This window comes from Ammospiza caudacuta, chromosome 21 (assembly GCF_027887145.1).
Source record: "Ammospiza caudacuta isolate bAmmCau1 chromosome 21, bAmmCau1.pri, whole genome shotgun sequence".
Lineage (NCBI taxonomy): Eukaryota > Metazoa > Chordata > Aves > Passeriformes > Passerellidae > Ammospiza > Ammospiza caudacuta.
Genome location: NC_080613.1, coordinates 8,907,953 through 8,934,197, shown reverse-complemented (window position 1 = coordinate 8,934,197; position 26,245 = coordinate 8,907,953). Strand labels below are relative to the sequence as shown.

Here is a 26,245-nt window from a genome sequence, read left to right as displayed (position 1 = left end):
GATGCTGTGAGGGGTCCATCCTCTCCTGGTGGCACGGAGGCTCTGGAGGCACCTCAGGCCCCAGGTCTCACAGGGGGCATGCCGTGCTGGGACAATGAGGGCCCCATTCTCCTCTCCTGTGGCACGGAGGGCCTGGAGGTACCTCTGGCCCTAGGTTTGACAGGGGGCACACAGTGAGGGATGCTGAGGGGTCCATCTCCCTCTCCTGTGTCACAGGGGCCCCGGAGGTGCCAGCCGGGCCCTCAGAAGAGGCAGGAGCCGCGCAGGCCCCGCGGCCGGCCCAGCTCTGCGGCCAGGGCCCGGCTGAGGCGGCTGGAGCTCAGCCTGGCGCTCTGGGCAGCCTCCACAGCCCGGCCCAGGCACCAGTTCAGCTCCTCCAGCTCCTCCAGCTCCAGGCTCAGGCAGCGCTGGTGGCCCTGGGGCCGGGGAGGACGCTCTGCCCGCCGGGCACCCGCGGGGACAGCGAGGGGGACCCCGGCCATGGCTGGGGCTGAGGTAGGAACTGCTGGGGAGCAGTAGCTGGGAAGAAGAAGGGACACAGCTCAGTGATGGGGTCTGTGCCACCACCCCACCATGTTTCCATCCCTCTTCCCCATCTCCTCCAAGCCCACCCCACAGCACCACCCCCTAAACACAGCTTGTCCCCAGAGGAGCTGGTGGCAGTGTCACCCCAGAGTGGATCCCTAGGGTGGGGACAGCTCCTTCTGGGTTCTCCCTCCACCCCTGGGGATGCTGACGCCCCTGAGCCCCCTCCCAGCCCCAGGGCATCCTTACAGCATGGAGGGCACGTAAGGCACGAGGGGGACGGGTGCCAGGCAGACAGTGGCAGCAGGGGGGGCTGCCAAGTACCAAATTCCAGGTTGCTCCGGCTTCTCGGCTCCAGCGTGGGGACCTGGGGGACAGGAGCCACCAAGGCCACGCTCTGCTGAGGGAGGAAGGGAGTTAGATGTCCCCATGGGGGTTTGGTGTCCCCATGGGGGTTAGATGTCCCCGGGGCTGTGCACTGAGTGGCAGCCCCAGTGCCACCCTCCCCTGTGCCACACTGGGTGGGCACAGTCCCCTGGCATTGTCAGGGGGCTGAGGTTGTTCCTTGTCCCACCAGCCAGCCCCCAGGCAGTGAGAGCTGTGCCAGGACGTGTCACCCTTGTCACCTACCGTGTGTGGCTGTGTCCCTGGTGCCCGCAGGTGCCCGGCAGGTGGGGCAGGACGTTCTCCTGGGGGTGCTGTGCTGGGGCTGCCGGGGGGTGTCACCTGCCCCAGATGCAGCTGTGGAGAGAGGACACCAGGAATGTCCCCTGCACTGCCAGCCAGAGATGGCTAGGAAGAGCTGAGTGGTTTGGGGCGGCTGATGAGATGGGGAGGGGGCTTTCCCTGCAGGGAAAGGGGGGTCTGCAAAGGTGGGCTCTGCACTGGCACCTGGGACAGGGCTGGGGACAGGTGACAGTGCTGCCAGTGACACCTGGAAGCCCAGGGAATCCCAGCAATCCCAGGGAATCCCAGCAATCCCAGGTATTTCTGCCCACACAAGCACAGAAAAACAGATGCCAAGGGGGGCTTGACCCCTGCAAGACCCCCACGAGATCAGAGCACCCCCAGAGCTGCCCAGGTTGGTCCCCCTGGGGGACAGTGGGGTCTGGCCAAGAGACAGCGGGGGAGAGCCTCAGGCCATGAGGAATGGGTTTGTCTCCTCCCTAAGCCTCTCCAGCTAATTAATTACAGTCATTAGCAGCTGTTAGGGGTGGTAGGGAAGGGAAGGGGCTGGGCACCACTCACCTGATGCCGTCCTGCCCCTGTGACATCGGGGACACCCCGAGGTGCCCGGCTCTTCTTGGGGTGCCGGGGTGGCACGTGCTGTCCCCGCCTGGTACCGTGTCCCTGCCAAACCCCAGCGTGAGCATGGCCAGGGTCCCCAGGGTGGGGACAGCCACCTTCAGCCCCACCACCGACCAGCACCCACCTGTGTGCTGTCCCCGGAATGTCACCGGCCCCGGGGGCTTCCCAAGGTGCTTCCGCAGGACGGGGGGTGCCCGGGGCCCGGGCTCTGACTCGGAGGCTGTGGCAGAGGACAGGGAAGGAGGGTGGCATCCGCCGGGACCCAGCTCCAGACCTGCAGGACCCGCCCGGGGCTGAGCACTGTGGGATCCGTGGGACCACCAGGACCCCACAGTCGTGCAGCCCCACAACATCCTTGGGAAGGCAAGTGGTGTGCAGGGAGGAGCGTGTCCCCTCTGTCCCCACCCCACTTACCGAGGTCCAGCTCGGGCTTGTCCCGTGGCAGCGATGCCGACCTCCCCCTCCGCATGGGTGTGACCCCGGGGGCTGCCCTGCCCCGCACCGGGGGGCTTGGCTGCCTGCACAGGGGACAGAAATGCTGTCACCGCCTCCAGTGTCACCACCTCCGCTGTCACCGCCTCCAGTGTCACCACCTCCGCTGTCACCACCTCCGCTGTCACCACCTCCACCCGCCAGGCTGGCAGTCCCCTCAAGCCAAACCCCTCGATGGGGATAGGGACAGGCTGAGGCTGGGGGTGTCCCCACGCTGCCCCCGGGTCCCTCCTGTCACCTACCCCGAGGGTGCCGCATCCTGCGGGGCCGATGGTGCGCTGGCCACCGGCTGCCTCCTGGCCGGGGTGACACGGGGAGTGGCTTTTCCCTCGGGGTAGCTGCGGGAGTGGCACAGGCTCTCCTCCAGCCTCCGCCGCAGCCGCCAAACCTCGTCCTGCAGCGCCCGGATGGCCTGGCTGCCCCAGGACACACGGCCCAGTGAGGGGGTGCAGCCAGCAGGGACCCCAACAGCGCTGGTGAGCATCAGCACCCCCCTCCCAGAGCCCCCATCCCCACCACCAGCACCCAGCAGCTGGGACCCTCCCCAAACCAAGCCTGGGCTGGCATCCAGCGCCCAGTGGGTGCCTTTGGGGGGTCCCTGTGTCACCCAGGCGGTCTGGGGACACAGCCACTCACTCGCGCTCCAGACGGGAGCCCAGCAGGTCACAGTGAGCCGGGTCCAGGGACGGGAGGTCGGGGGACAGGAAGGTGGGGGATGGCGTTTGGGGGGAGGGCAGGGGGCTGGTGGGGGTCCTGGCCATGGCTGGGGGGCGGCCACCGGCGCCGGCACAGCTCCTGGCTCCCACCTCCGAGTCTGTGTGAGCTGGGGAGCAAGGGCAGCACAGTGAGCAGAGACTGGGATACACCTCCCTCCAAGGAGGGTGACTCCAGCACCACAAGGAGGCCTGGGAACCCCAAAAACCAGAGCCACAGAGGCAGGGCTCCCCAGATCTCTCACCCTCACCAAGTCCTGTGTACTCACTGCCATCACCGTCGGGGTCGGGTCCCACCTCGCTGCCCTCAGCCCAGCGAGGGGGGGAGCTGCTCTCAGAGGGGCTGCTGGGGGGCCCCCCTGTGCCCCCCGGGGGGTAGATGCCCATCAGTGCTGTCTCGGAGGGGAGCGGGGTGGTCTCTCTCTCCCGTGGGGTGCGGAGGCTGCTGGGGATGGGGACGGAGGGTCCCAGCGAGCCCGGAGCCCTGCAGAAGGGACAGGTCATGCAGGCAGCCCCAGGGCTCCCCCTGGCCACGGGAGCTTGTCTTTTGAAAAAGAGCTACTCTTTTTTAACTATCTTCTCTTTATACCCCGAGAGCATCATCATGGCAAGACACTGTGAGAAACACTACACGTCCTGCAGTGTGAGCTGAAGAAAGTGTTGCTAGCTCAGGTATCAGGAAACTGATTCCAAAAGATGATTCTCAGCAAAGCTGACAGAATCATTGAACTGCAGGACAGCAGCTTGGTTTGGAAGGAACTGAAAGATCATCTGCACATCTCCAAGCCTGCTCCCCACACCTTCAGTGCCTCTCCCACCATCCCTGCTCCTCAAATCCCCCAAATCCCACAGGCAGGGCCGTACCCTGGGCCGGGGGGATGGTGCTCAGGGGTGTGCACAGGGGGTGACACCCTGCTGGCCTCCGAGCCCACGAAGCCGCTGTCGGTCTCTGGGGACACGATGCGCTGCTCCTGCAGAGGGACAGGGACAGCAATCAGTGCCCAGCAGCCCAGGAGGCTCTGGGGGGGCTCTCAGGCAGGGACCCCCAGCCCCAGGGACTCACCTTGCGGGGCCCAGGCTGGGTGGCACCACTGCCTGTCCCACCGAGGGACAGGGACACCCGTGGTGGCCCAGAGACCCCCAGGGGGGGCTTGGCAGAGGCTGGTGGCTCCTCAGCAGGGGCAGCGGAGGGGTGGCCCAGTGTCTGCTCCAGGTCTGGGGGTCCTCTGGGGGGAAGAGTTACAGCTCTTCTCTGTGGGAGGTGCCTGTGGGGAGGGGATGGAGCGGGAATGATGGGGCAGAGCAACCCCAGGCACGGGGAAATGTCCTGTGGGGAAATGTCCTTGTCCAGCTGTGCCATGGAGGTTGTGCACCCTAAGGTAAATAAAACTGGAGACCTGATGTCAAACCTCCTGCTCACCCCCGCCCCACACAGCACTTACACTGCCAAGGGCTCGAGGCTGGGCTCCTCCTCGAGTGACCGTGTCCTGCAGGGGACCTTGCTGGGGCCACCATCCCCTGCCGTGGGTGCATCCACCTCCTCCTGGGACTGGCTCCCCACCAGGCTCAGCTGCTCCAGGCTCAGTGACTCTGGCAAGGACTTGAAGTGCTTGTACCTGGGGGGACACACAGGCAGGAGGGGGTGGCTTTGGGGACATGCCCTCTGTCAGTGTCCCCCCTGTCCTGCTGTGAGGGCACTCACTGCTCCAGCAGCTCCCCAAAATCCTCCTCCACTTGGTGCTGCTTGTGCCAGAGGGGCCAGGGCAGCCCCCCTGCCACCCCCTCGCTGTCCCCTGCTGTCCCCCGAGGATCCTCCACCAGCACAGGGCTCTGTGGGCACAAGGGAGTAAGAGGGGCAACCCCCCATAAATGCAGTGGGGTGGGGAACCTTTGCACCCCCAGCTCACCTCGGGGTGTGGGGAGTGGGCAGCCGGTGGTGGGGACGGGGCTGGGGGGCAGCGGGGCTGCGGGGGGAGCTGAGGGAGGGACTGAGGCAGGGGCTGCCGCCTGCCCCCCGGCTCCAGCCGCTCCCTCAGCCCCTCCAGGCGCAGCCCCAGGCGGTAAATCTCCCCTTCCACTGCCCTGCAAGACACCAGCCATCAGTGCGGGGGGACAGCCACCCCCGGGGACATTCCAGGGGCTCTGGGGAGGGGGTGGCAGGGGGATGGAGCCCGTACCGGTCCGGATCGAACCCCCCTGCAGCCGCCGGGAGCTGCTGCCGGCCCCGCAGGTATTCCTGCTCCAGCGCATCCTGCGCTTCCTTCAGCATCCTCATCCTCTGCGGCACAAGAGTGCGGTCCGAGCCTGTCCAATGGGCCCTGGGCACGCTCCATGCCCCCAGACAGGGGTCTGGGAAGGGGCTGACGCACCTGGAGCTGTTCTGAGGGCGTGGGGCTCCCTGCACGCACCCAGCTTTCGAAGGATTCCACCTGGCCGGGGTTGGACAGGCTGAGCCTGGCCCTGCTGTGCCCATCCCGCACCCCCTAGACCCCCCATATGAAACATCCCCAGACACTGCTCCAATGCAATCCCCCACTGCAGCCCCCTCTCCTTCCTTCCTTCTTCCCTTCCCTTCCCAGCACCCCACAACACTCCCTCTTCCCCACAGCATTTCCCCCAACCCCTCCCATTCAGACCCCCTCCACAGCTGCCCCCAGCAGCGCCTCCCCAGCCTATCTCCATAGTCTCCCCCCAGAACTCCCCCCAAATCCCCTCCCTGCTGCCCCACAGCCCCCACCAGCACTCCCCAAAAGCCCTTCTCCATGCAGCCCCCCTAGTACCCCCCTCTACAGCTCCCTGTTCCCGCACCTCTCCATGCCCCAGCCCCCCAGCAGCCCCCCAGTCCTCACCTGTGCCTGCAGCCGGCGGCTCTGCCCCGCCAGGGCCCGGGTGAGCTGGGGGCCGGGGCAGCAGCAGGGCCCGGGGCAGGTGGGGCAGCCCCCCCCCGGTGGAGGAGGGGACTGAGGCTGGGGTGAACCCCCCTGCTCTGACAGTCCCGGGGCTGCAGCTGTGAGAAAACATGAGGACAAGGGACACTGCAGGACCGGTGACACCAGAGTGGGGAAGGGGCTGTGGGGGACAATCCTCCCAGAACTGGAGTGGGAGGGGGGTGAGCGGGGCAGGGGACATGGATCTACACACCTGCGAGGTGTGGGATATGGATCATCATACCTGTGAGGTGTGGGGCTGTGGGATGTGGGCTATGGATCAACACACCTGCGAGGTGTGGGGCTGTGGATCTACACACCTGCAAGGTGTGGGGCTGTGGGATGTGGATCAACACACCTGCGAGGTGTGGGGCTGTGGGACACAGATGAACACACCTGCAGCTGGCGAGGCCGGGGCTGTGGCCATGCCCAGAGCCGCTGTCCGTGCCTGGGGGATGCTCAGGGTCATCACTCGGCTCCCGGTGCTCACGGTGCCCACGGCGAGGCTGCGGCTGGGCTGCGGCGGGTCGGAGAACAGGCTCACCTGGGCAGGGAGAGCGGGTTTGGGCAGCCAGCCTGCACCCTGACCCACCCACCGTGCCCCGGGGCACCCCGAAGCACCCCATGGCACAGCAGTGGGTGCGGTGAAGGTGGGGACACGCGTGCGGGGGGCGGTTGGCACAGCCCTGCCTCAGTTTCCCCACCCACGCCGTGGCAGAGGTGACACGGGGACGCGCTTCCTGCCATCTCAGAGACGTGCCCCGCCATTCCGGGGACAATCCGGCTCTGCCACCGCCTGGCACAGAGGGGACCCTGCCAGGCGAGGGGGGCTTGGTGCTCCCCGGCTGCTTTGGGCTCAACCCCCCTCCCTGGGCTGGGACCGCTCAACCGCAGCTCCCCGGGAGGAGGAAGAGGAGGAGGGCCGGGGGAGGAAGGCACAACTCAACCTCAGGGCAGGGGGAGCAGAGAGGGGAACGCCCCCAGGCATCCTGAGCCCCCACCCACCCTGGCGCCCAGGCGCAGCTGGTCGATGGTGTTCTCAGCCTCGGCGTACTTGGTCAGCAGCTTGTGGTAGTCGTCCTGCGGGGAGGGGACACCAGTGAGGGGACAGGACCCGGCACGGGGGCGGAGTCCCATGGGTGGGGTGCAGGAACCCCCTCTCCAAAACACCCGACCCCTCTATGCAGATGTGACCCCCGCTTCTCTGCCCCCTCTCCTCCCAGGGGGACAAACATCCTGAGGGTCACAAGCTCTGTGGGGGTGACCGCCATCCCGGGGGGACAAGAGCATCCTGTCCCCAGGCTGAGCACTGCCCACATCCCTGCTCCTTCCCTCCTCGCCAGCTCCATGCAGGACGGGGAAAGTGTGACCAGCACCACACCCATGAGGGTCCCAGAGGGAGTGACACCCCCATGTCCCCCCACCCTCCAGACCCTCCGAGTGTGGCTGTACGGGGGGAGCCGGGCGTTACCTGGAGCTGCTGCACCAGCGCCGTGGCTTGTCTGGGGGACCTGAACTCCTGCGGCAGCCCGGCCGTGCTGGGGGGCTGCGGGGACGCGCCCTCCCCGCTGCTCAGCAGCACCTCCCGGACGATCTCGGCCGGGGATTTGAAGCCGACGGGGCCGCGGGGGCGGGCGGGCAGCACCCGGCCCCGGGGCGGGCGGTAGCTCTGGTCGAACTTCACCCGCGCCTCCACCTTGGACAGGTCGGGCAGGGGGTGGTTGAGGCGCCCTCGGCCGTACTGGGTGCCCTCGGTGCCCGTTCCCGAGGGATCCTTTGTCCCCTTGGCACCCGTTCGCCTCCGGGGGCTCAGGGACCGCGACTGCCGGGCGGCCTTGGGGGGGCACCACGGCGGGCGCTGCTTTCTTGGGCACTCGGGATCTGCCGTGCCCTTGGGGTGCCGGGGCATTCCCGGTGCCCTGGGGCTGCCCGGTGGGTGCCACGCCAGCGGGTGCCATCCCTGTGCCAGCCCTCTGGGACTCGGGGACGCGCTCGGGGCCATCGGGGGGAGAGCTGCAGGGGGGAGGCTCCGTCTGGGGCTCCACTCCTGCCTGTGCCCCCCGAGGGTGTCCCCGGCCGTGCCCCAGCCCCGGAGCTGGCGGAACGGGGTGCCGGGGCCAGGGCTGGTGTCCGAGAGCCCTGAGGTGTCCCCGCCGTCCGTGCTGCAGCCCCGGGGCTGGCACAGAGCCCGGCGGTCCCTCATGGCCACGGGGCTGCCGCTGGAGCCCGAGCCCCAGCAGCCCCCCGAGGACAGTTCGGGGTAGGGGTCCCCATCGCTCTCCGCCCCCCCAGGGCCCCTCGTCCCCCCCGGAGCTGCCCCGCTCCTCCTCCTCCTCGGCCGGCTCCTGCCGCGGCTGCCATCGCCCCTCCTGTGCCGGGGACCCCTCCCGCAGCTCCTCGCTGCCACCTGCAAAACAGCGGCACCGCGGGGCTGTCACCACCCACACCCGGCCCGTGTCCCCCGCTCCAGCGGCTCCGGCGACATTCGGGACCACCCCCTGTGGGCAGGACTCACCCCACGGGGGGCTCCTGGCGCCCTCCCCCAGGCCGATGACCCCATCCTCGTCCATCCGCCTTTCAAAGTCGTCTTCTTCCTCCTCCTCCTCCTCCTCCTGCTCTTTGCCGTGCCAGCGCGTCAGCTCTGTTTGCGTCCAGCGCAGCCATGGTGCCGGGCTGGCCATGGCCCCTCACTTGTGTCGCTTCATGGCCCGGCGGCGGTGGCGGCGGCTTGGGGACCTCCTTGTCGCGAATGTAGGTCACAGCATCGCCGCCGCGTCCTGGGGGGGCCGGGGGAGAGGGGGGAATGCTCAGCGGGACGTGCTGGGCTCTGTTTGAGGTGTCTTCCCTGTCCCCCAAATCCCGGGACAAGAGCAACCCTCGGGGGGCGCTCCTTATAAATGACGGGGGGGGGGACACCTCGGATCAGACCCTCCCACTCTGTATCCCACCCTGAAGCTGGAGCTGTCCCATCTCTGCCAGCACTGAGGTCCTCGTGAGGAAGGAGCCCCTCAGAGCCAGCCCTAAATGTCCCCCACACTGGGAGGGTCTTCCCTGTCCCCCAAATCCCGGGGACAAGAGAAACCCCCGATGACAGGGGAGACACCCTCGGATCAGACCACCCCACTGTGCATCCCACCCTGAAGCTGGAGCTGCCACATCTCTGCCAGCCGTGAGGTCCTCGTGGGGAAGGAGCCCCTCAGAGTCACCCCAAAAAGGTTTGTCCCCCACACTGAGAGGGTCTTCCCTGTCCCCCAAATCCCGGGGACAAGAACAACCCTCGATGACGGGGAGGGACGGGACACCCTCGGATCAGACCCCCCCACTGTGCATCCCACCCCAAAGCTGGAGCTGCCACATCTCTGCCAGCACTGAGGTCCTCGTGAGGAAGGAGCCCCTCAGAGCCACCCCTAAATGTCCCCCACGCTGGGAGAGTCTTCCCTGTCCCCCAAATCCCGGGGATGAGAGAAACCCCCGATGACGGTGGGGACACCTCACATCAGACTGCATCCCACCCCAAAGCTGGGGCTGCCACATCTCTGCCAGCACTGAGGTCCTCGTGGGGAAGGAGCCCCTCAGGGCCACCCCAAAAGATTTGTCCCCCCCATCCCGGGAACACCCAGCCCATGCTGGCACCCCGTGGATGTCACCCCAGCTGGACAGGCACACCCTGGGCACCACCAGCAGGAGCACCCCAAAGATCCCTCTGGATGTGGGGTCACAGCAGAGACCTGACACACAAATTCTCCTGATGATCCCAAAGCATGAGCTCTCCCCTCACCCCCACATGGGGTTTCCGCCAGCAGCCGGATGCCAAAACCCCAAATGTGGAGTGTGGCAAGAAAGGCCACGGGGTTTCCAACCCCTCTGCTGGATTGGAGCCCCATAAACCCAAATTTTGCCCGGGGGAGCCAAACCAGGCACCTCCAGCCCCATGCAGGGACACTCACCCTGTACCAGCAGCCTCAGGACATCCCCATCACTGTGACCCCACGAAAACCGAGCCCCCCGAAACCTTCCTGTGCCTGTGGGGCAGCCCAGCTTTTGCAGAAGGAGGAAATGATGTTTCCTGCAAGTTTGCAGGTGGCCACAGAAGTTTTAACCCCATCCGGCCCTGCGCAGTGGGGGCTGAACCCTCCTCCCACAGCATTTTCTACCAAAACCTTTATTATTTAACCCAGTTCAGAGCAAAATGCTGTAGGAAGAGAGGGGAGGGAGATCCCTGGGACCATCAGCAGCTGGTCCATAAAACATCAGCACGAGGATCTTCCAGGAGACCCAAAACTGAGCTTTAAAGCCCCAAAATTCAGCCATCCTTGGAAATCCCCCAGATTTCCAAAGGGAAGGTCCATCCTGGGATGCTGCTCACACTCCCAGGGATGCTGTGGCTGCACCCAGCCACTGTGGCCTGTCTTGGCACATCCACAGGCAGCCAATTAAGCCAGCTCGTTAATGTGTAATTAGTGGCACGCAGAGGACAGCTTGACATGCTAATGAAACCACAGCACGATCCCTGGGGTGGCTGCTCTTAGCCAGAGGGTGCTGTGGTGATTTTGGGGTGCTGCTGGCTCAGGGATGGGGGTGATGAGGACTAAACCTACCCACAGCACCCACATGCTCTGGGAAAAGTCCTCTGATCCCCTCCCAAGCCTCAGTTCTGCAAATTCCTTGGGTGTTTGTGGGGTTTGAGGTTATTTTCCAGCACTGCCTGCCACCAAGGGCATCATCCTTGCACCAGCCTTGCTCCTAGTCCTGCCTGCATCCTTGGGGATTTCAAGCAGGAGCAAACCCCAAAGCATCCCTTAGGGTCCTGCAAACCTCCTGGGGGGTTTGCATGAGGTTTTCCCCCCCATAATGAGTAGATAACTCCATTCCCCACACCCGGAGATGCTCCACAGCTTCTCCTGCCACCGGGGGAGATGGGACTCTTCAGACTCTGAGCTACTGAAACCAAAGAGGGATTTTGGCTTTAGCTCCTCCCTGGGCTGGGATGTTTCCAGCCCCAAGTCCTTACACACATCCCAGAGATCCCCACTGAGTGCCTCCCATCCCACCTGGAGCCCTGCAGGATCCCAGAGCCATGAGGAACCCCAAAAACCACACTCAGGGTTCCCACAGGAGAGTGCTGGGTGAAAGCAGCCTGGGTATAGGAATGTGTTTTCTATTGACAGAGTGACCAAATTATTCTTTGTCTACTTAAAAAAGCAAAATACCCACAAGTTTCTCTCCTCAATTGGGTAAAAAGACCCCTCACAAGACCTTTAGGACTTCACCTCAAACCTGGAGCTGCCCAATTAGACAAAGGCCAAAAAGTCCCACCTAAGTAATTCACTAAAAAAAGAAGAGAACAAAGGAAAAAAATCACTTTTGTGGAGTATTTTACCAAAAACAAAACCCTCTTACTCCTAACTCAGTTTTTCTCTATAAGAGCTTTATTATTTTGCTTTTTATTAAAACTTTTTCTGTTTCCAGCACTACCTCAAAAACCATCCTACTAATTTTATACCATTAAAAGTAACTAAGCTATCTCAAGTGTAATAAATTCTCTTTGAGCACATAAAACCTAACTCAAAAAAACCCCCATCACCTGGGGGTCCTGTTCTCTTGGGATAAAGGGATTTAAAACATTCCCAACCCATTTCTGGTGTTTCTTTAACCCCATCCCAGGCAAGGGATGGGGATTTTGCATTTCTTGAAGGAGGCCATGCCTAACCCACATGCTGTCACCCCATTTCTGAGCAGTGATTCCAACATGCACAGCCCACAGCAGTCCAAACGCAGCCACAGTTATTGCTTTCCCAGAAAATCCCTCTGCTGATGGTCATGGTGGCAAGAGCAAAAAATTTCTGATTCTTTCCCCCCCTCTAAGTGATTTTCTCCCTGTTATGGGAGCACAGAAAAGCTTGAAAAATGATGTGGCTTCGTGCTCAGCAGCCACAAATCAAACAGAAACAATTCCAAACGTGTGTGCAGAAATATATCCATACATTTTAATTTTCCTCTTTGAAAGCCAGGATTTTTTGCAACAAAACCTAAAAACAAATTTAAAAGCCTCAGCTAAAAATCCTGAACTCTGCTCTGCCCCAGCCCCTCAAATCCTCTCCTGCCCTACAAATCCCAGCCAGGGCTGTCCCAAATTGTGGCTCAGGGCAGAGGGGCTCAGATGAGGGGGGGATGCTGCCAGTATTGCTGGGTGCTGCCAGGTTTCTGTCTGTCCTTCCAAAGCCCTGATCCTTTCTGCAGGCAGCAATCCCATCCCTGTCCCACTCCCTGCTCGGATCCCTGCCCCGATCCCATCCTTGTCTCACTCCCTGCCCCATCCCATCTCTTATCCCATCCCTGCCCCACTCCCTGCCCTGATCCCATCCCTGCCACGATCCCATCCCTGCCCCAATCCCATCCCATCCCATCCCATCCCATCCCATCCCATCCCATCCCATCCCACTCCTGGCCCCGATCTCATCCCTGTCCCACTCTCTGCCCCAATCCCATTCCTGTTCTACTCCCTGCCTTGACCCCATCCTTGTCCCACTCCCTCCCCCAATCCCATCCCCTCCCATCCCATCCCCTCCCATCCCATCCCATCCCATCCCCTCCCATCCCATCCCATCCCATCCCATCCCATCCCATCCCATCCCATCCCATCCCATCCCATCCCATCCCATCCCATCCCATCCCATCCCATCCCATCCCATCCCATCCCCTCCCATCCCATCCCATCCCATCCCATCCCATCCCATCCCATCCCATCCCATCCCATCCCATCCCATCCCCTCCCATCCCCTCCCATCCCATCCCATCCCCTCCCATCCCATCCCATCCCCTCCCATCCCATCCCATCCCATCCCCTCCCATCCCATCCCATCCCTGCCCCGGGCAATGACCGAGGTGCGAGGCTGATCCCGCCCAGCTCATCCCGTGTGTGCAGGGAAGCCGCAGCCATCCAGGCCAGCACGGAGCCATCGTGGCTCCTGGGTTTATCAGGGCTGACAGCAGAGGAGACAGGAGCATCCTCCGCCCCAGGGCTCGCTCGGTGACAGCGAGGGGGGGACGGGGCTGCTGTCACTCTGCCTTCACTGCCTTGTCAGCCCCCGGCAGAGCAGGGGGGATGGGGGGGCTCGAAACCCCGCAGCTCCATCCCCACATTCTCTGAGTGATGTGGAATTATCCTCCTGCTCTGTGTCCCAAAAATCCCTTGCCTAGGACGGGTTACAGCCCCTCTTGCACATCTGTGCCCATCTGGGATGCAGGGGGAGCTTAACCCCCGTCCCAGACAAGGGATGGATGTTTTGCATCTCTTTTAGAGAGGTTTGAAGGAGGCCAGAAAGGCCTCGGGCTGAAACTTGGCAAGGCATGTCTGCGCTCCAGGAGGGAGAAATTCCTGGTGTATAAACCCTTTTTTAAAGCCCACAGAGCCCCGTTTTAATAGCCGTGAAAGAGGGCAGAGAAGCGGAAACGCTGCACTCTCAGTTTGCATTATTTCCTACTAGAACGAGGGAGGGACCATCACAGCGAGGAAGAGCCTGACAAACCTCCCTGGTCCTCTGACAGCACACGCCTGTCACCATCACTGCACGGCCCACGTGTCACCCCAATTCCAGCGGCTGGAGGGGCCCCCCATACTGGCACACCCCCACGGAGAGGCACCAAAACACCACGGAAATGTCATTTTTCCAGCACTTGCACCGAAGCAAAGCCCCATATCAAGACAGAGAACTCTTCTTTCCTCCCTCCCCCCTGGCACACGGACCCTCCTGTCGTGGCTGGGGACACCCCCGAGCTGAACACCCGCAGGGCCGGGGGCGGATGGCCGTAATTCCCGGTCTGAAGGACAGACAGTCTTAATCCCCGTCTGGAGAGCGCTGCCGCTGTCCCCACCACAGCCGGTGCCACGGAGATCCCTTCTTAGCACAGGGCAGAGAGGCAGCGGGGACACGGCCGGGGAGATTGTGCTGGGCTGAACCACCCCAGCTTCCCTGAGCCTCCACCTCCCACAGAAAAGAATTTATCCCCAATATCCCACCCAGCCCTGCTCTTTGTCAGTTTGAAGCCATTCCCTGCGTCCCGTCCCTCCATCCCTTGTCCTCTCCAGCTCTCCTGGAGCCCCTTTAAGCACTGGGAGCAGCTCTGAGCTCTCCCTGGACCTTTTTCATCCGCGCCTCTCCCAGCCCTTACGGGCAGCGCCTGCCCTGCCGCGCTCCCCGCCTGCCCTTGAACTTTAAGAAGCGATTTCAGCCGCGCCCGGAAGGCACCGAGCGGCTGCGGCCGAGCACGGGATACCCGCGACACCCTGGGGCAGCGGCGGCTGCCATGAGCACGGCTGCCCTTTAAACAAAACACGGAACTGAAGCTGAACCTACCCCGGAGACTTCCCCGGAGGAGCCGGCGGCAGCTCCCGGCCCCGCAGCCTCCGAGAGCCCCGGCCGAGCCTCCGAGCCGCCTCCGCAGCCCCTGACGAAACTCTGCCGGAATCCTCCGGCCCCGGCGGGGAGGAGGCACCGGCAGAAGAAAAGTTCTGACAAGTTTCCTCGGGGCCACGGAGGCTGCGGTGGCGTGGGGAGGACACGCCTCGGTCAGGAGCGGCGTGTCCCGCATCCTCCCGGTGTGTCCCGCATCCTCCCGCCGTGTCCCATGTCCTCGGCCGCTGGGACCCTTGCCAGGGCTTGGGGTGCCCCCGCTCAGCCCAGGGATCTCAGCCAGCCCTGCCGAGCCGGGCTCAGCAAAGCCGGGCTCAGCAGAGCCGGGAGCTCTGGATGCGGCCCCGGGATGGGGCCCGCGGGCTGCGCCTCCAGCTGTGCCTCCAGCTGTGGCTCCAGCGGGGCTCCGGAGGCTCTGTCCTTCCTTCCAGCTGCAGCAGGGGCTGCAGGGAGCAGCCCAGCCATTCCTGGTCCCCCCGGGCACAGCTGGGGCACATCTGGCCCGCGGGCACCGCTGGAGCGGCGCCCTCACCCCGCGCTGCCCACCTGTAGGGAGGGCCCGGCCGGCGCCTCCTCGGCCGGCGCTGGGCGGCTCCGGTCCCGATCGTGATCCCGGTTCTGATCCCGATCCTGGTCCTGGTCCCGGTCCCGATCCCTGTCCCGATCCAGCCCGGCCCGGCCCCGCCGGACAAAAGCGCGGCCCGCGGCGCTAGGGGGCGTGGCCTCCTCTATTAGCATACCCGCCGCACTCCGCCAATCCGCGCGCGGAGGGAGAGGTCGTCAGCATAAACCCCGCCCATCCTTATTTGCATATCCCGCCGCTGGCGGCCAATCAGAGCCGTGGTTGAGGGAACTTCATTGGCATAATTTATGCAGCGCGGGCACCCCCTGGCGGGGCGCTGCCCATTCCTGGGAATTGGGATGGGATCCATGGGAAGGGAAGGGAAGGGAAGGGAAGGGAAGGGAAGGGAAGGGAAGGGAAGGGAAGGGAAGGGAAGGGAAGGGAAGGGAAGGGAAGGGAAGGGAAGGGAAGGGAAGGGAAGGGAAGGGAAGGGAAGGGAAGGGAAGGGAAGGGAAGGGAAGGGAAGGGAAGGGAAGGGAAGGGAAGGGAAGGGAAGGGAAGGGAAGGGAAGGGAAGGGAAGGATCCATGGGATGGCCAATCCCAGAGATCCCTGGCAGGGATTGAGATGAGAATGGAGAACAGATGGGGTGGGAATGAGGAGAAATTGAGTTGGGAAATAATGAGGTGGGATGGAATGAAATGGGGATAGGACTGGGCATGGGATGGGATGGGAATAAGGACTGGATGGGTCAAGGATGGGATGGAGCTGACATAAAGCATCCCCTCATCACCACCACCACTGCACTCCCACCCACCCTGCCAGCCCTGGGAAGCTCCCAGGATATTAAAGAAAGTATCCTGGCACCCCTTCCCTTTCCAAGCCCCTCTTCCCAGCCCCAAAGCACCCCCCAAGCGCAGCCTTTTTTCTACCCTGATAGATTTATTGAAAAATTAAAAGCACAAGCTCTGTATATATAAATACAACGACACTGCCCGCGATTTACAAGGCCTCCGGTTGCTCTCTCTGCATCCCCACCCGTGGCTGGCACCACCCACCTGGGCACCTTGGGGACCACCCAAAGGAGCAGCAACCCCCTGAAACTCCCTGCAGCCTGAGCCACGGGCCCGCCTTGCTCTGTGTGTGGCACTCAAATGACAGCGGGGACACCCAGAACCGAGCCGTCCTGCCCCGCTCCCAGCCTGGCCGAGGGGGAGACAACATTCCCTACCCCAGAGAGGACAGGGATGGAAACGTGAAGGGATGTGCCCTAGGCAGGCAGCGAGCCTGCGGTGGGTGAAGGGACATTTGGGGACAAGCCAGAGGTGTGTGTGCGCGTGCGGGGCCGTGGGACGCCGCTGTCCCACCTTGCTGCCATCCTCCATCCCCATCCCAGCGCTGTAAAAACCCTGCCCCTAAAGGGCCACGTTGAACTCTGTGACCAAGAAATCGATGTAGTCCTTCTCCTTCAGCTTGAAGGCCTCGGCGATGATGCGGGCGGCCTCGCGGTGCTCCTTGCCCCGCAGCCCCGTGCCGTTCACCTCCAGGATGACGTGTCCCACCTTCAGCTTCCCGCAGTTGTGTGCCGAGCCACCCCGCTGCAGGACACAGAGAGGGGTCAGATCAGCATCAAGCAGGGGGGAAAAACTGCATCCCACCTTTCCCAGGGGGGAAAAATGATGTGTCCCACCTTCAGCTTCCCACAGTTGTGTGCCGAGCCACCCCGCTGCAGGACAGAGAGGGGTCAGACCACACTCCCACTGTCGGAACTCAGCACATCCCTCTGGGTGTCCAGAGTTGCCAAGGACCCGGCCAGGGGGCTCAGAGACCCTGGCACACAGCCCAGAGCATCTGGGGATTTGACTGTGACCCCTGGAGCAAGTTACCAGCTTTGTATGAGGACCTGAAAGTCACACAGGTTTGAATAGTGTAATAATAAAATATTCACAGGGTGAAAATGTAGATTTTAGGATTTTTGGTATGGGGGTTGTGGGGACAAGATGGAGGAACTTGGGCATGTCTAGTCCTTCTTCTTTCTTCTTCTTGTTCTCCATTTTCTGCACTGCTGTTGGCACTTTGGGATTGGTTTAGAGTAGAAGTGCACTGTCTAACACAGGTGGTGGGTATTGGGAATTCAGTGTAAATGTGTTATATGTAGTTTGTAGTATAAAAGGACAACACAGAGTGCCTGTGGCTGCCCTGCTGAGCAGATCTCGGCTGGGCAGAAAGAAAATTTTATAGATAAGAATTAATAAACAACCTCAAGTCCGAAAAGTGAAGAGTCCAGACTCGTTCTTCAGTTGTGCGGGCTGAAGCAGAGACATCCTGCACATCTTGGGGCAGAAATTATCAACAGCAGCCTGAGATCCCACCACTCCCTGCATCAAGCAGGGGGAAAAAATTGGGAGGTATTTCATATCTGATGTGATGGATGTGAAATATTTCACTTTTTGGAGAGAGGGGATGAATTTGGCTTCCCCCCTGCTTGCTCCTGGAGCGTGACGCCAGCTGGAATGGCCAAGAATAACCAAGGCAGAGTTGGCTCTGCTTTTTTTTGCTGTAAATAACTTGAATTTTGCCCCAAGTAAACAGGGAGACAGCTCCAGAGGGCTCAGTCCCCTGGCTCCCATCCACCATTCCCCCTCCTCAATCCCCTGTCTGGCAGTTTCCAGACATCTGGAGACAGCAGCCAAGCTTTCAGGGCTGCCCTGATCCCCTCGGAGATGTCTGGAGCACACAGCTGACTCCCCCACAGGAGGTGTGTTCTGGAATGGGATCATCCACGGGACACAGACACCATCCTCAGCATGGCAGAATGGTGCCTGGGGAGTGCAGGGCTGGACAAATCTCCAAAATCCCCCTGGCCACAGCTCCAGGGCTTTCCCCAGCCTGCCCAGGGAGGAGAGGGATGGGATGGGATGGGATGGGATGGGATGGGATGGGATGGGATGGGATGGGATGGGATGGGATGGGATGGGATGGGAGGGGATGGGATGGACCCCCCTCTTAATCCTACTTTTCTCTCCACCTCCAAGCGATCCTGGGACCCCCTGGGACCCCTCCTCCCTCTCCATCTCTGAGGGACCCTTGGGGCCCTGCACACTGCTCCCTCACCTCCACTTCTTTTTCCTGGGATGGGATGTGATGTGCTGGGATGGGATGGGGTCTGCGATAGGCTGGGATGGGATGGGATCTACGACTGGCTGGGATGGGCCGGGATCCATGGGATGGGCTGTGACAGGCTGGGATGGATGGGATGGGATCTGGGATGGGATGTGCTGGGATGTGCCCAGAGCTGTCCCCTCCCAGCTGCCCTACCTGGATGGTGACGATGCGGGGCAGCGGCTGCCGCGTGTTGGCGCCGCCCTCGATGGCGATGCCCAAGGTGGGAGCGCTCTTGGACACCCGGATCAGACACGACGTGGGCTCCAGGAGCCCTGGCTGTGGGGACAGATGGCAGCACTGCCAAGGGGGCCTGGACACCGTGTGCCAGCCGTGCTCCCTCGGCCAGGGCCCCACAGCAGGCAGGGACAAGCTGCTGCCACCACAGAGCGACAGACACAGCCCTGCAGTTGCTTTCTGACTCCTGATCTAAAATCCCAACTCTGGGCAGCTCTGGAAGGATTTGGGAAGGAGCAGAGCAGCTCTCTGCCTGCCTGCCTGCTCGTGTCCCTCAGCCTCACCACCACCAGAAACCCTCTGAGTTATGTCTGACACCCGCTGCCACCTTCCCTTTGGGTGACAAGTGACTTCATTCATGCAGCTTGTGGATGTCCATTTACAGCCGGGAATTCTCCCATGCCCCAGGTAGCTGCTGGCTGGAGCTGGCAGGGATGGGATTTACCCAGGATGGAGCGAATCAGCCCTACAGTGCCCCTCTCAGCCACTCCTGACCCCTTTCCCCACAGCTCAGCCCCCCAGAGAACTGACTGCCTGCAGCAGAGAGGAGAATACCCCAGCTGTGCACGGACCAGCGGCTGCTGCCTGTGGGCAGAGGGAGTGGAACGGGCTGGCCAAGGCAGTGGTGCCCCCTCCCACACAGAGCAGCGCCCCAGGCCCCCCTCACCGGCTTGGAGGCCCCTTCTGCCGCCCCCTCGCTCCTGGCGGCCTCCTTGGGGCTGCGGCTCTTGCCGGGGCCTGGCTGCCGGCTCCTGTCCTTGCCGCTCGTCTCCACCTCCCCGATGTCCACCCCGCTGTCCTCGCTGAGGGTCTGCCCGCTGTCCGACAGCTGGGAGAGCGTGGAGGCTGGGGAGAGACGCGGCGTTAGCGGGGCAGGGGCAGTGCCAGGACCAGGCACCCAAGGCCACGGGGAGAAGGCAGCTTCTACTCCCAGGGATGGGCAGCTCCCCTGGGATTCAGAGCAAGGTTCCCAAGCACAGCCCTGCAAAACCTTGGAATTGCTTAGCTGGGAAAAGTGTTGGAACTCAGTACATCCCTCTGGGTGTCCAGAGTTGCCAAGGACCCTGTCAGGGGGCTTGGAGACCCTGGCATGCTGCCCATGGGGATTTGATTTTGACCCCTGGAGCAAGTTACCAGCTTTGTATGAGGACATGAAAGTCACACAGGTTTGGATGGTGTAATAATAAACTGATCACAGGGTGAAAATGTAGATTTTAGGATTTTTGGTATGGGGGTTGTAGGGACAAGATGGAGGAATCTGGGTGTGTCCAGCCTTTCTTCTTCTTCTTGTTCTCCATTTTTGCAGTGATGTAGGCACTTTGGGATTGGTTTAGAGTAGAAGTGCACTGTCTAACACAGGTGATAGGTATTGGGAATTAAGTGTAAATATGTTATATGTAGTTTGTAGTATAAAAGGACAACACCACCTCGGGGGCGGTCGGAGTGCCTGTGGCTGCCCTGCTGAGCAGATCTCGGCTGGGCAGAAATAAAATTTTATAGATAAGAATTAATAAACAATCTCAAAACTGAAAAGTGAAGAGTCCAGACTCGTTCTTCAGCTGTGCGGGCTGAAGCAGAGACACCCTGCACATCTCAGGGCAGCGATTATCAACAGCAACCCGAGAGAAAAGAACTCTCAGATCATCAAGTCCAACCACAAGAGCAGCACTGCTAAGGCCACTTCAAAGCCATGTCCTCAAGTGCCACATCTACAAGGCTTTTAGGTTCTTTCAGGGATAGGATCGCCACCACTGCCCTGGGCAGCCTCTCACCAATGCCTGACCACCTTTCAGTGAAGGGATTTTCCCAATATCCAATGTGAGGCTCCCCTGGCACACCTTGAGGCCCTTCCCTCTTGTCCTGTCCCTGTTTCTTGGGAAAAGAGACCAACCCCAACTTCACTGTACTCCCCTGTTAGAAGAGCAGAGCTGTGCACAGGCAGCATCCAGAGACAAGTGGCCTCAAACTCTGGTGTGGAATCCAACCCAGATCCCAAACTGGGATGGAGGGAGAGAGTGATGAATTCAGGGACCCTGCAGGAGGCCAGTTTATGCACCCCATGCCCCACAACAGGGGCTGGGAGGAGACAGAGACCAAGCCAAGTGAAGAGGTGCTGCCATGTAGGAGCTTTCTGCCCTTCGAGGATGAAGACCAAGTGCAGATGGAGGCTGGAAAGGTCAGGAGCAGCGGCAGAGCTGCATTGATGCACCCGCGGCGCTGCATTAACGCACCCACACCACCCAGCGGGCAAGGGCAAGCTGCAGTGACGCCGCTGTGCCACGCGAGGGCGACATTGCCACTCGTGTCGCTGCCGCAGCGCGGGGGGGGGGGGGGGCGGGAACGCTCCGGGACCCCCGGGATTGCCCTGGGTCCCCCTTCCCTCTCCATGTCCGACACCTTTGGATCCCACTTACCTCTCCTTCTCAGAGAGATTCTCTAGATCCCCCTTCCCTCTCCATCCCTGAGAATTCCTGGATCCCCCTTCCCTCTCCTTCTGATCACTGGATCCCCCTTCCTTTCAATCCTGGCATTCCAGAGGGGCATCAAGTGATTGGCAGATTCAAAGGATGCCCTCTACCCCTGGGAGGCATTGGGCCATCCAGGTGTCCTTTGTCCCTTGAGACCTCCCCTCCTGTCCCTGGTTGGTGGCTCCCTGCCCCTTCCCTGCCCCTCTCCCCGGGGTTCAAAGGAGCAGCAACCACGGGCTCAGGGAGTTCTGTTGGAGCTGGTGCTGGGTTCAGAGGCCTGTGAGCCAGAATAAAGCTCTGGATCCAAACCCTCCATCAGAACCAACTCCTTTCCTTCACCATCACCTTAAAGCTTCTCTGCCAGGGGAAAACCTGAGGAGCAGCCCCTGTTATGGGGGGAAGCTCCATCCCAGCACCACCAGAGCTCCTGCAGGCCTGGACTTGTCTCCATGGGCCCAACTGCAGCACCCAGCCAGCGAAAAGGGTCTGTGGGGTGAAACACCACACAGCCAGCCAGCCAAAAGTGTCTGTGGGGTGAAACACCACACACCCAGCCAGGCAAAAGGGTCTGTGGGTGAAACACCACACACCCAGCCAGCCAAAAGGGTCTGTGGGTGAAACACCACAGTGCTGCTATTTGGTTCAGCACCAAGGGCCTGACAAGCTCAGGCATGTCCCATCCTGCTGTGTTGGTAATTTGTCACAGACATGTTTTATGAAAAATCTTTTCCTTAGGATTTTTCCTCCTGAGAAGCTGAAAGGCCTCAGGAACAAAATGTAAACATTGATTATCTGCTGCTGTGGAATGCAACAGGTGCATCTGTGATTGCTCTCATGTGGTTGTTTCTAATTAATGGCCAATCACAGTCAGCTGGCTTGGACAGAGAGTCTGAGCCACAAGCCTTTGTTATCATTCTTTCCTTTTCTATTTTTAGCTAGCCTTCTGAGGAAATCCTTTCTTCTATTCTTTTAGTATAGTTTTAATGTAATATATATAATAAAATAATAAATCAAGCCTTCTGAAATAGGGAGTCAGATCCTCATCTCTTCCCTCATCCTCAGACCCCTGTGAACACTACCATACATGATAATGTGGATTTCTCTCCCATTCCCTCCCCCTCTCCCTGAGCAGATCACCTTGGAGGCACAGGGCCCACACGGTGACAATGCCCACGGTGTGACAGTGACAGTGACTCTGCTCAGCCCAGCAGCCCCCAGCAGCTGTCCCTGCCCTGGGGAGGGCCTCACCTTGCTGTGGGAACACTGTCACAGTAATTATTCCAACTCTGCCCCATTTATCTCCCTCCCAGCACCCCAGGGATGGTTTCCCCCAGCTGGGGAGGTGCCACCCACCTCTGGCCTGGGGCAGGGGCCTCACTTCGTTGACGTCGGGCTCGCTGTTGGGCTGGTGCACCTCCACCATGATGAAATGCTGGTTGCCCACGGCCGAGGGGCTGCCCTTGTCCGGGGGAGGGGGCGCGGGGTGAGGGGGCGGCGGAGGAGGGGACGGGGCCGGGGGGCTCTGAGGCCCCTCTGGGGACGGGCTCTTGAGCCTGCTGGGGGACTGCACCCTGGGGAAGGGCCCGATGGGGTGCTGGCTGAGCAGGGACAGCGGGCTGTCCTTGGGCTGGCTGCGAGGGGACAGGGGGGAGATGGTGGCGTAGATGGCGCTGGGGTTGGAATCCTCGGTGGCTGTGGAGGTGACGCTGAGCGTGTCCTTCTCAGGAGGGTTGGGAGGGGGAGAGGGGTTGCGGGGGGCCACGAAGAAAAGGCCGGACTGGGAGGACTCGGACGAGGGGCGCTTGGGCTTGTCCTTGCCCGGGACACGGGGCTGGGCTGAGCAGGGCTCCAGGGTCTGCGGGGCTGAGGGAGGAGGAGGAGGCTTGAAATCGGGTGGTTCCTCTGGGAAGGAGGAGAGATCATCCTGCCAAAGCAAGCACAGGTTGTTGGATACCATGCCCAGGCTCAGTGCATGTTCATCTCCTCACACTGACCATGGCTGAAGAGATGGTTGTTATAGAAACACCTTCCTGAGCTGATGGTGACACACAAACACCTTCCTGACCCTACAGTGACACACAAACACCTTCGTGACCCGACAGAGTTAAACACCTTCCTGACCCTACAGTGCTACACAAACACCTTCCTGACCTTAAAAGTGCTACACAAACACCTTCCTGAGCTGACAGTGTCACACAAACACCTTCCTGACCCTACAGTGCTACACAAACACCTTCCTGACTCTTTGACAGGGTCACACAAACACCTTCCTGACCCTCTGACAATGAGAATTCAATTCACAAATAAGCACAGCCGCATAACACCTGATAGGCTTATAATATATTGTAATTAAGAAATGCTTATAATATATTGTAATTAAGAAATAGTTGGCTTCTGATTTTGATGATGTGAATTATAACATCTGTATTGTCTCACCTTTCTCATGAGACTGAAAATAGAATGAAAGTTTTAAAACTTTTATATTTTATTTATAATAATAAAGTATATAAATATATATAAATATATAAAAATAATATATAAAATATATTAATATATAAATAAAAATATAAAATATAAAAATAATACCTAAAACATAAAATAATATATATTTTATATATGTATATGTATACACATATATAAAAATGTATATATATAAATAGTTGTATATAAATATATCTTATAATATATTTTATTTTACATATAAAATAAATATAAATATATTTTTATATAAATATAAAAATATATAAATATAAAATATAAATATATAAAAATATATATATATATAAAATATATATATATATATAATCTATTTTATTTTATTCTCAGTTGCCCCATGTCTGGGTCAGAAAAGGGCCTAATCCAGCACAGAACATCCCCCCCCAAGCTTTTCTTTGGTTGCACAAGGCTGCTCCTCTCCAGCCAGGCAGAATCCTTGTCCTGCCCCACCTGAGGAGCTGTGCTCAGTGACTCCCCTGGCACAGCTGCTGCACTGGGGCACCACCCAGCACCCCCAGTTTGCCTCCTGCTCCCCCCAGCTGCGTGCAGCCTTACCAGGGACACATCTGGCAGGGTGTTGATGCTGCTCTGGTGGCAGTCCCCAGCTCCCTCCAGCTCTGACGTGTTCTGGGAGGGCACACAAGAACAGAGAGCCATGGCACAGCAGCAGGAGAACAGCACAGTGCCAGGGGATGGGCAGAGGGATGCTCCAAACCCCTCCCCATGCAGGACCAGCCTTACCCAGGGGGTTTTGCCTCTTTAGGATGCCTTTTTTGGGACACAGGCTGTCCCAAGCTAAGGGACGTGCTCAGAGCATGCTGTGGACCCGACACCTTGGGGTGAGCTCCTCTAGGCCAAAATCAGCTGCTCCTGCTGAATTTGGAAGGGACCAGCCCTGAGGGTTTGTTTTTTTTTTATCCCCAGAGGAAGGACAATGGAAATTTAAAACTCTCCTCCCCAGCAACCCAGTGCAGTGTATTGCAGACATGTTTTATGAAAAATCCTTTCCCTAGGATTTTTCCTCCTGAGAATCCTAGAGGCCTCAGGAACAAAATGCAAACAATGATTATCTGCTGCTGTGGAATGCAACAGGTGCATCTGTGATTGGTCTTATGTGGTTGTTTCTAATTAATGGCCAATCACAGTCAGCTGGCTTGGACAGAAAGTCCAGCCACAAACCTTTGTTATCATTCTTTGCTATTCTATTCTTAGCTAGCCTTCTGAGGAAATCTTTCTTCTATTCTTTTAGTATAGTTTTAATGTAATATATATAATAAAATAATTAATCAAGCCTTCTGCAACATGGAGTCAGATGCTCGTCTCTTCCCTCAACCTGAGACCCCTGTGAACACGGTCACAGCAGTGGGTCTCAGATGCAAAGAGAAGCTGCTGCCACTGCTTTATGAGCCAAAAAATGTCACCAGGAAATGCCACTCCACAGTGTTGAGGAGATCACAGCTCCAGGAATCCAAAAGGGATTTCCTGTGGGAATCTGTCCGTAGGGATGGGCCCAGGGAGAGGCCATGGGTGCACCAAACCTGGTGAAGTCAGGGGTGGCAGAGTGGGGACACAGCAGAGCTGTGAATCCTCTGCCAGGGGGGGATCATCCCCAGCTCCCCTGGTGGCAAACCCAGCCCCAGCCTCCTCTCCCTCAGTATGTGCAGCTCAGGGAGGCGGAGATCAGCTCCTGGCAGGGCTGTTGGGATGGGGCAGGGCACAGTTTGTGTTTAAGTGCCTGCTATTTATTGCAGGGTAAACAGCTGATTAGCTGAAACTCGGGTGCTTCTGCATCTCCCTCAGCTGCTGGAGGCTGCTGCTGTGCCTGGGAGATGCTCGAGTCCCAAAATAGACACGGGAGGCAATTAAGACCATTAGAGGAGCAGCAAAAACATTGATGTAAATAAAGTGCTTTTATCCCTGTGGCTTCTAAAGAAGCCCTGGAGAATGAGAACACAAAGAAACAGCTTGTTCAGCGAGTGACAGGTAAAGGCCTGGCTTGGGAAACGGGCTGGTTCCATCCTCCATTACTCCAGCATATGGGCAGGGGACTTTAAAAGAGAATCACAGAAGGATTTGGGTTGGAAAGGACTTTAAAGATCATCCAGTGCCACCCCTGCCATGGCAGGGACACCTCCCACTGTCCCAGGCTGCTCCCAGCCCTGTCCAGCCTGGCCTCGTGTCACTGACATCTTTTATGAAAAATCCTTTCCTTAGGGTTTTTCCTCCTGAGAAGCTGAGAAGCCTCAGGAACAAAATGTAAACAATGGTTATCTGCTGCTGTGGAATGCAACAGGTGCATCTGGGATTGGTCTCATGTGGTTTTTTCTAATTAATGGCCAATCACAGTCAGCTGGCTCGGAATCTCTGTCTAAGCCACAAACCTTTGTTATCATTCTTTCTTTTTCTATTCTTAGCCAGCCTTCTGATGAAATCCTTTCTTCTATTCTTTTAGTATAGTTTTATTATAATATATATAATAAAATAATATATAGTATTATATTTAATTATATATAACATATAAATATTAATAATCAATATATACTAATAATTATATATTACATATTATAATAATATATTACATATAATACAGTATTATATAATATATAATATATAATATATATTTTATATTTTAATATAATATATATCATAAATCAAACCTTCTGAAACATGGAGTCAGATCCTCATCTCTTCCCTCATCCTCAGACCCCTGTGAGCACGGTCACAGCCTTGGGCACTGCCAGGGATTCAGGGCCAGCCCCAGCTGCTCTGGGGAATTTGCCTGGCAGCAGCCAAACTGTCCCAGCTGTGTCACCACTAAAATGGGAATAATCTGCCTGATGCCCCCTAAACCTGCCAGGGCATCTCCCCCAGCCCTGTGCCCACCACAGGCCTTGTCCCAGCTCTGGGCTCACAGCAAGGACCAGCCTGTCCCAGACCCTGCC

General features: G+C 59.2%; 2 protein-coding genes across 2 annotated transcripts in view; both read right to left on the bottom strand.

The window, feature by feature from the left end:
* Nucleotides 1–242: 242 nt before the first annotated feature.
* On the bottom strand, nt 243–15,013 carry AKNA (AT-hook transcription factor). Its single transcript, XM_058818510.1, is given in 25 exon segments — nt 243–389; nt 441–519; nt 775–925; nt 1,156–1,266; nt 1,774–1,875; nt 1,958–2,107; nt 2,248–2,351; nt 2,568–2,741; nt 2,962–3,148; nt 3,308–3,522; nt 3,903–4,009; nt 4,102–4,264; nt 4,481–4,654; nt 4,741–4,868; nt 4,946–5,120; nt 5,216–5,316; nt 5,408–5,467; nt 5,888–6,045; nt 6,362–6,509; nt 6,971–7,045; nt 7,437–8,178; nt 8,218–8,252; nt 8,254–8,372; nt 8,481–8,742; nt 14,926–15,013. Coding segments are annotated over 24 exon segments (3,771 nt in total). The 5' UTR covers nt 8,647–8,742; nt 14,926–15,013.
* Nucleotides 15,014–16,150: 1,137 nt separating this feature from the next.
* WHRN (whirlin) overlaps nt 16,151–26,245 on the bottom strand; it is a 54,990-nt gene continuing 44,895 nt past the window's right edge. Inside the window, exons 8-12 of the mRNA XM_058818375.1 lie at nt 23,859–23,930; nt 22,161–22,731; nt 19,007–19,185; nt 18,259–18,381; nt 16,151–16,538 (exon numbers count right to left, since the gene is read on the bottom strand). Of these exons, the coding sequence (XP_058674358.1) occupies nt 16,356–16,538; nt 18,259–18,381; nt 19,007–19,185; nt 22,161–22,731; nt 23,859–23,930 (1,128 nt within the window). The 3' untranslated portion in view covers nt 16,151–16,355. The remainder of the gene's footprint in view (nt 16,539–18,258; nt 18,382–19,006; nt 19,186–22,160; nt 22,732–23,858; nt 23,931–26,245) is intronic.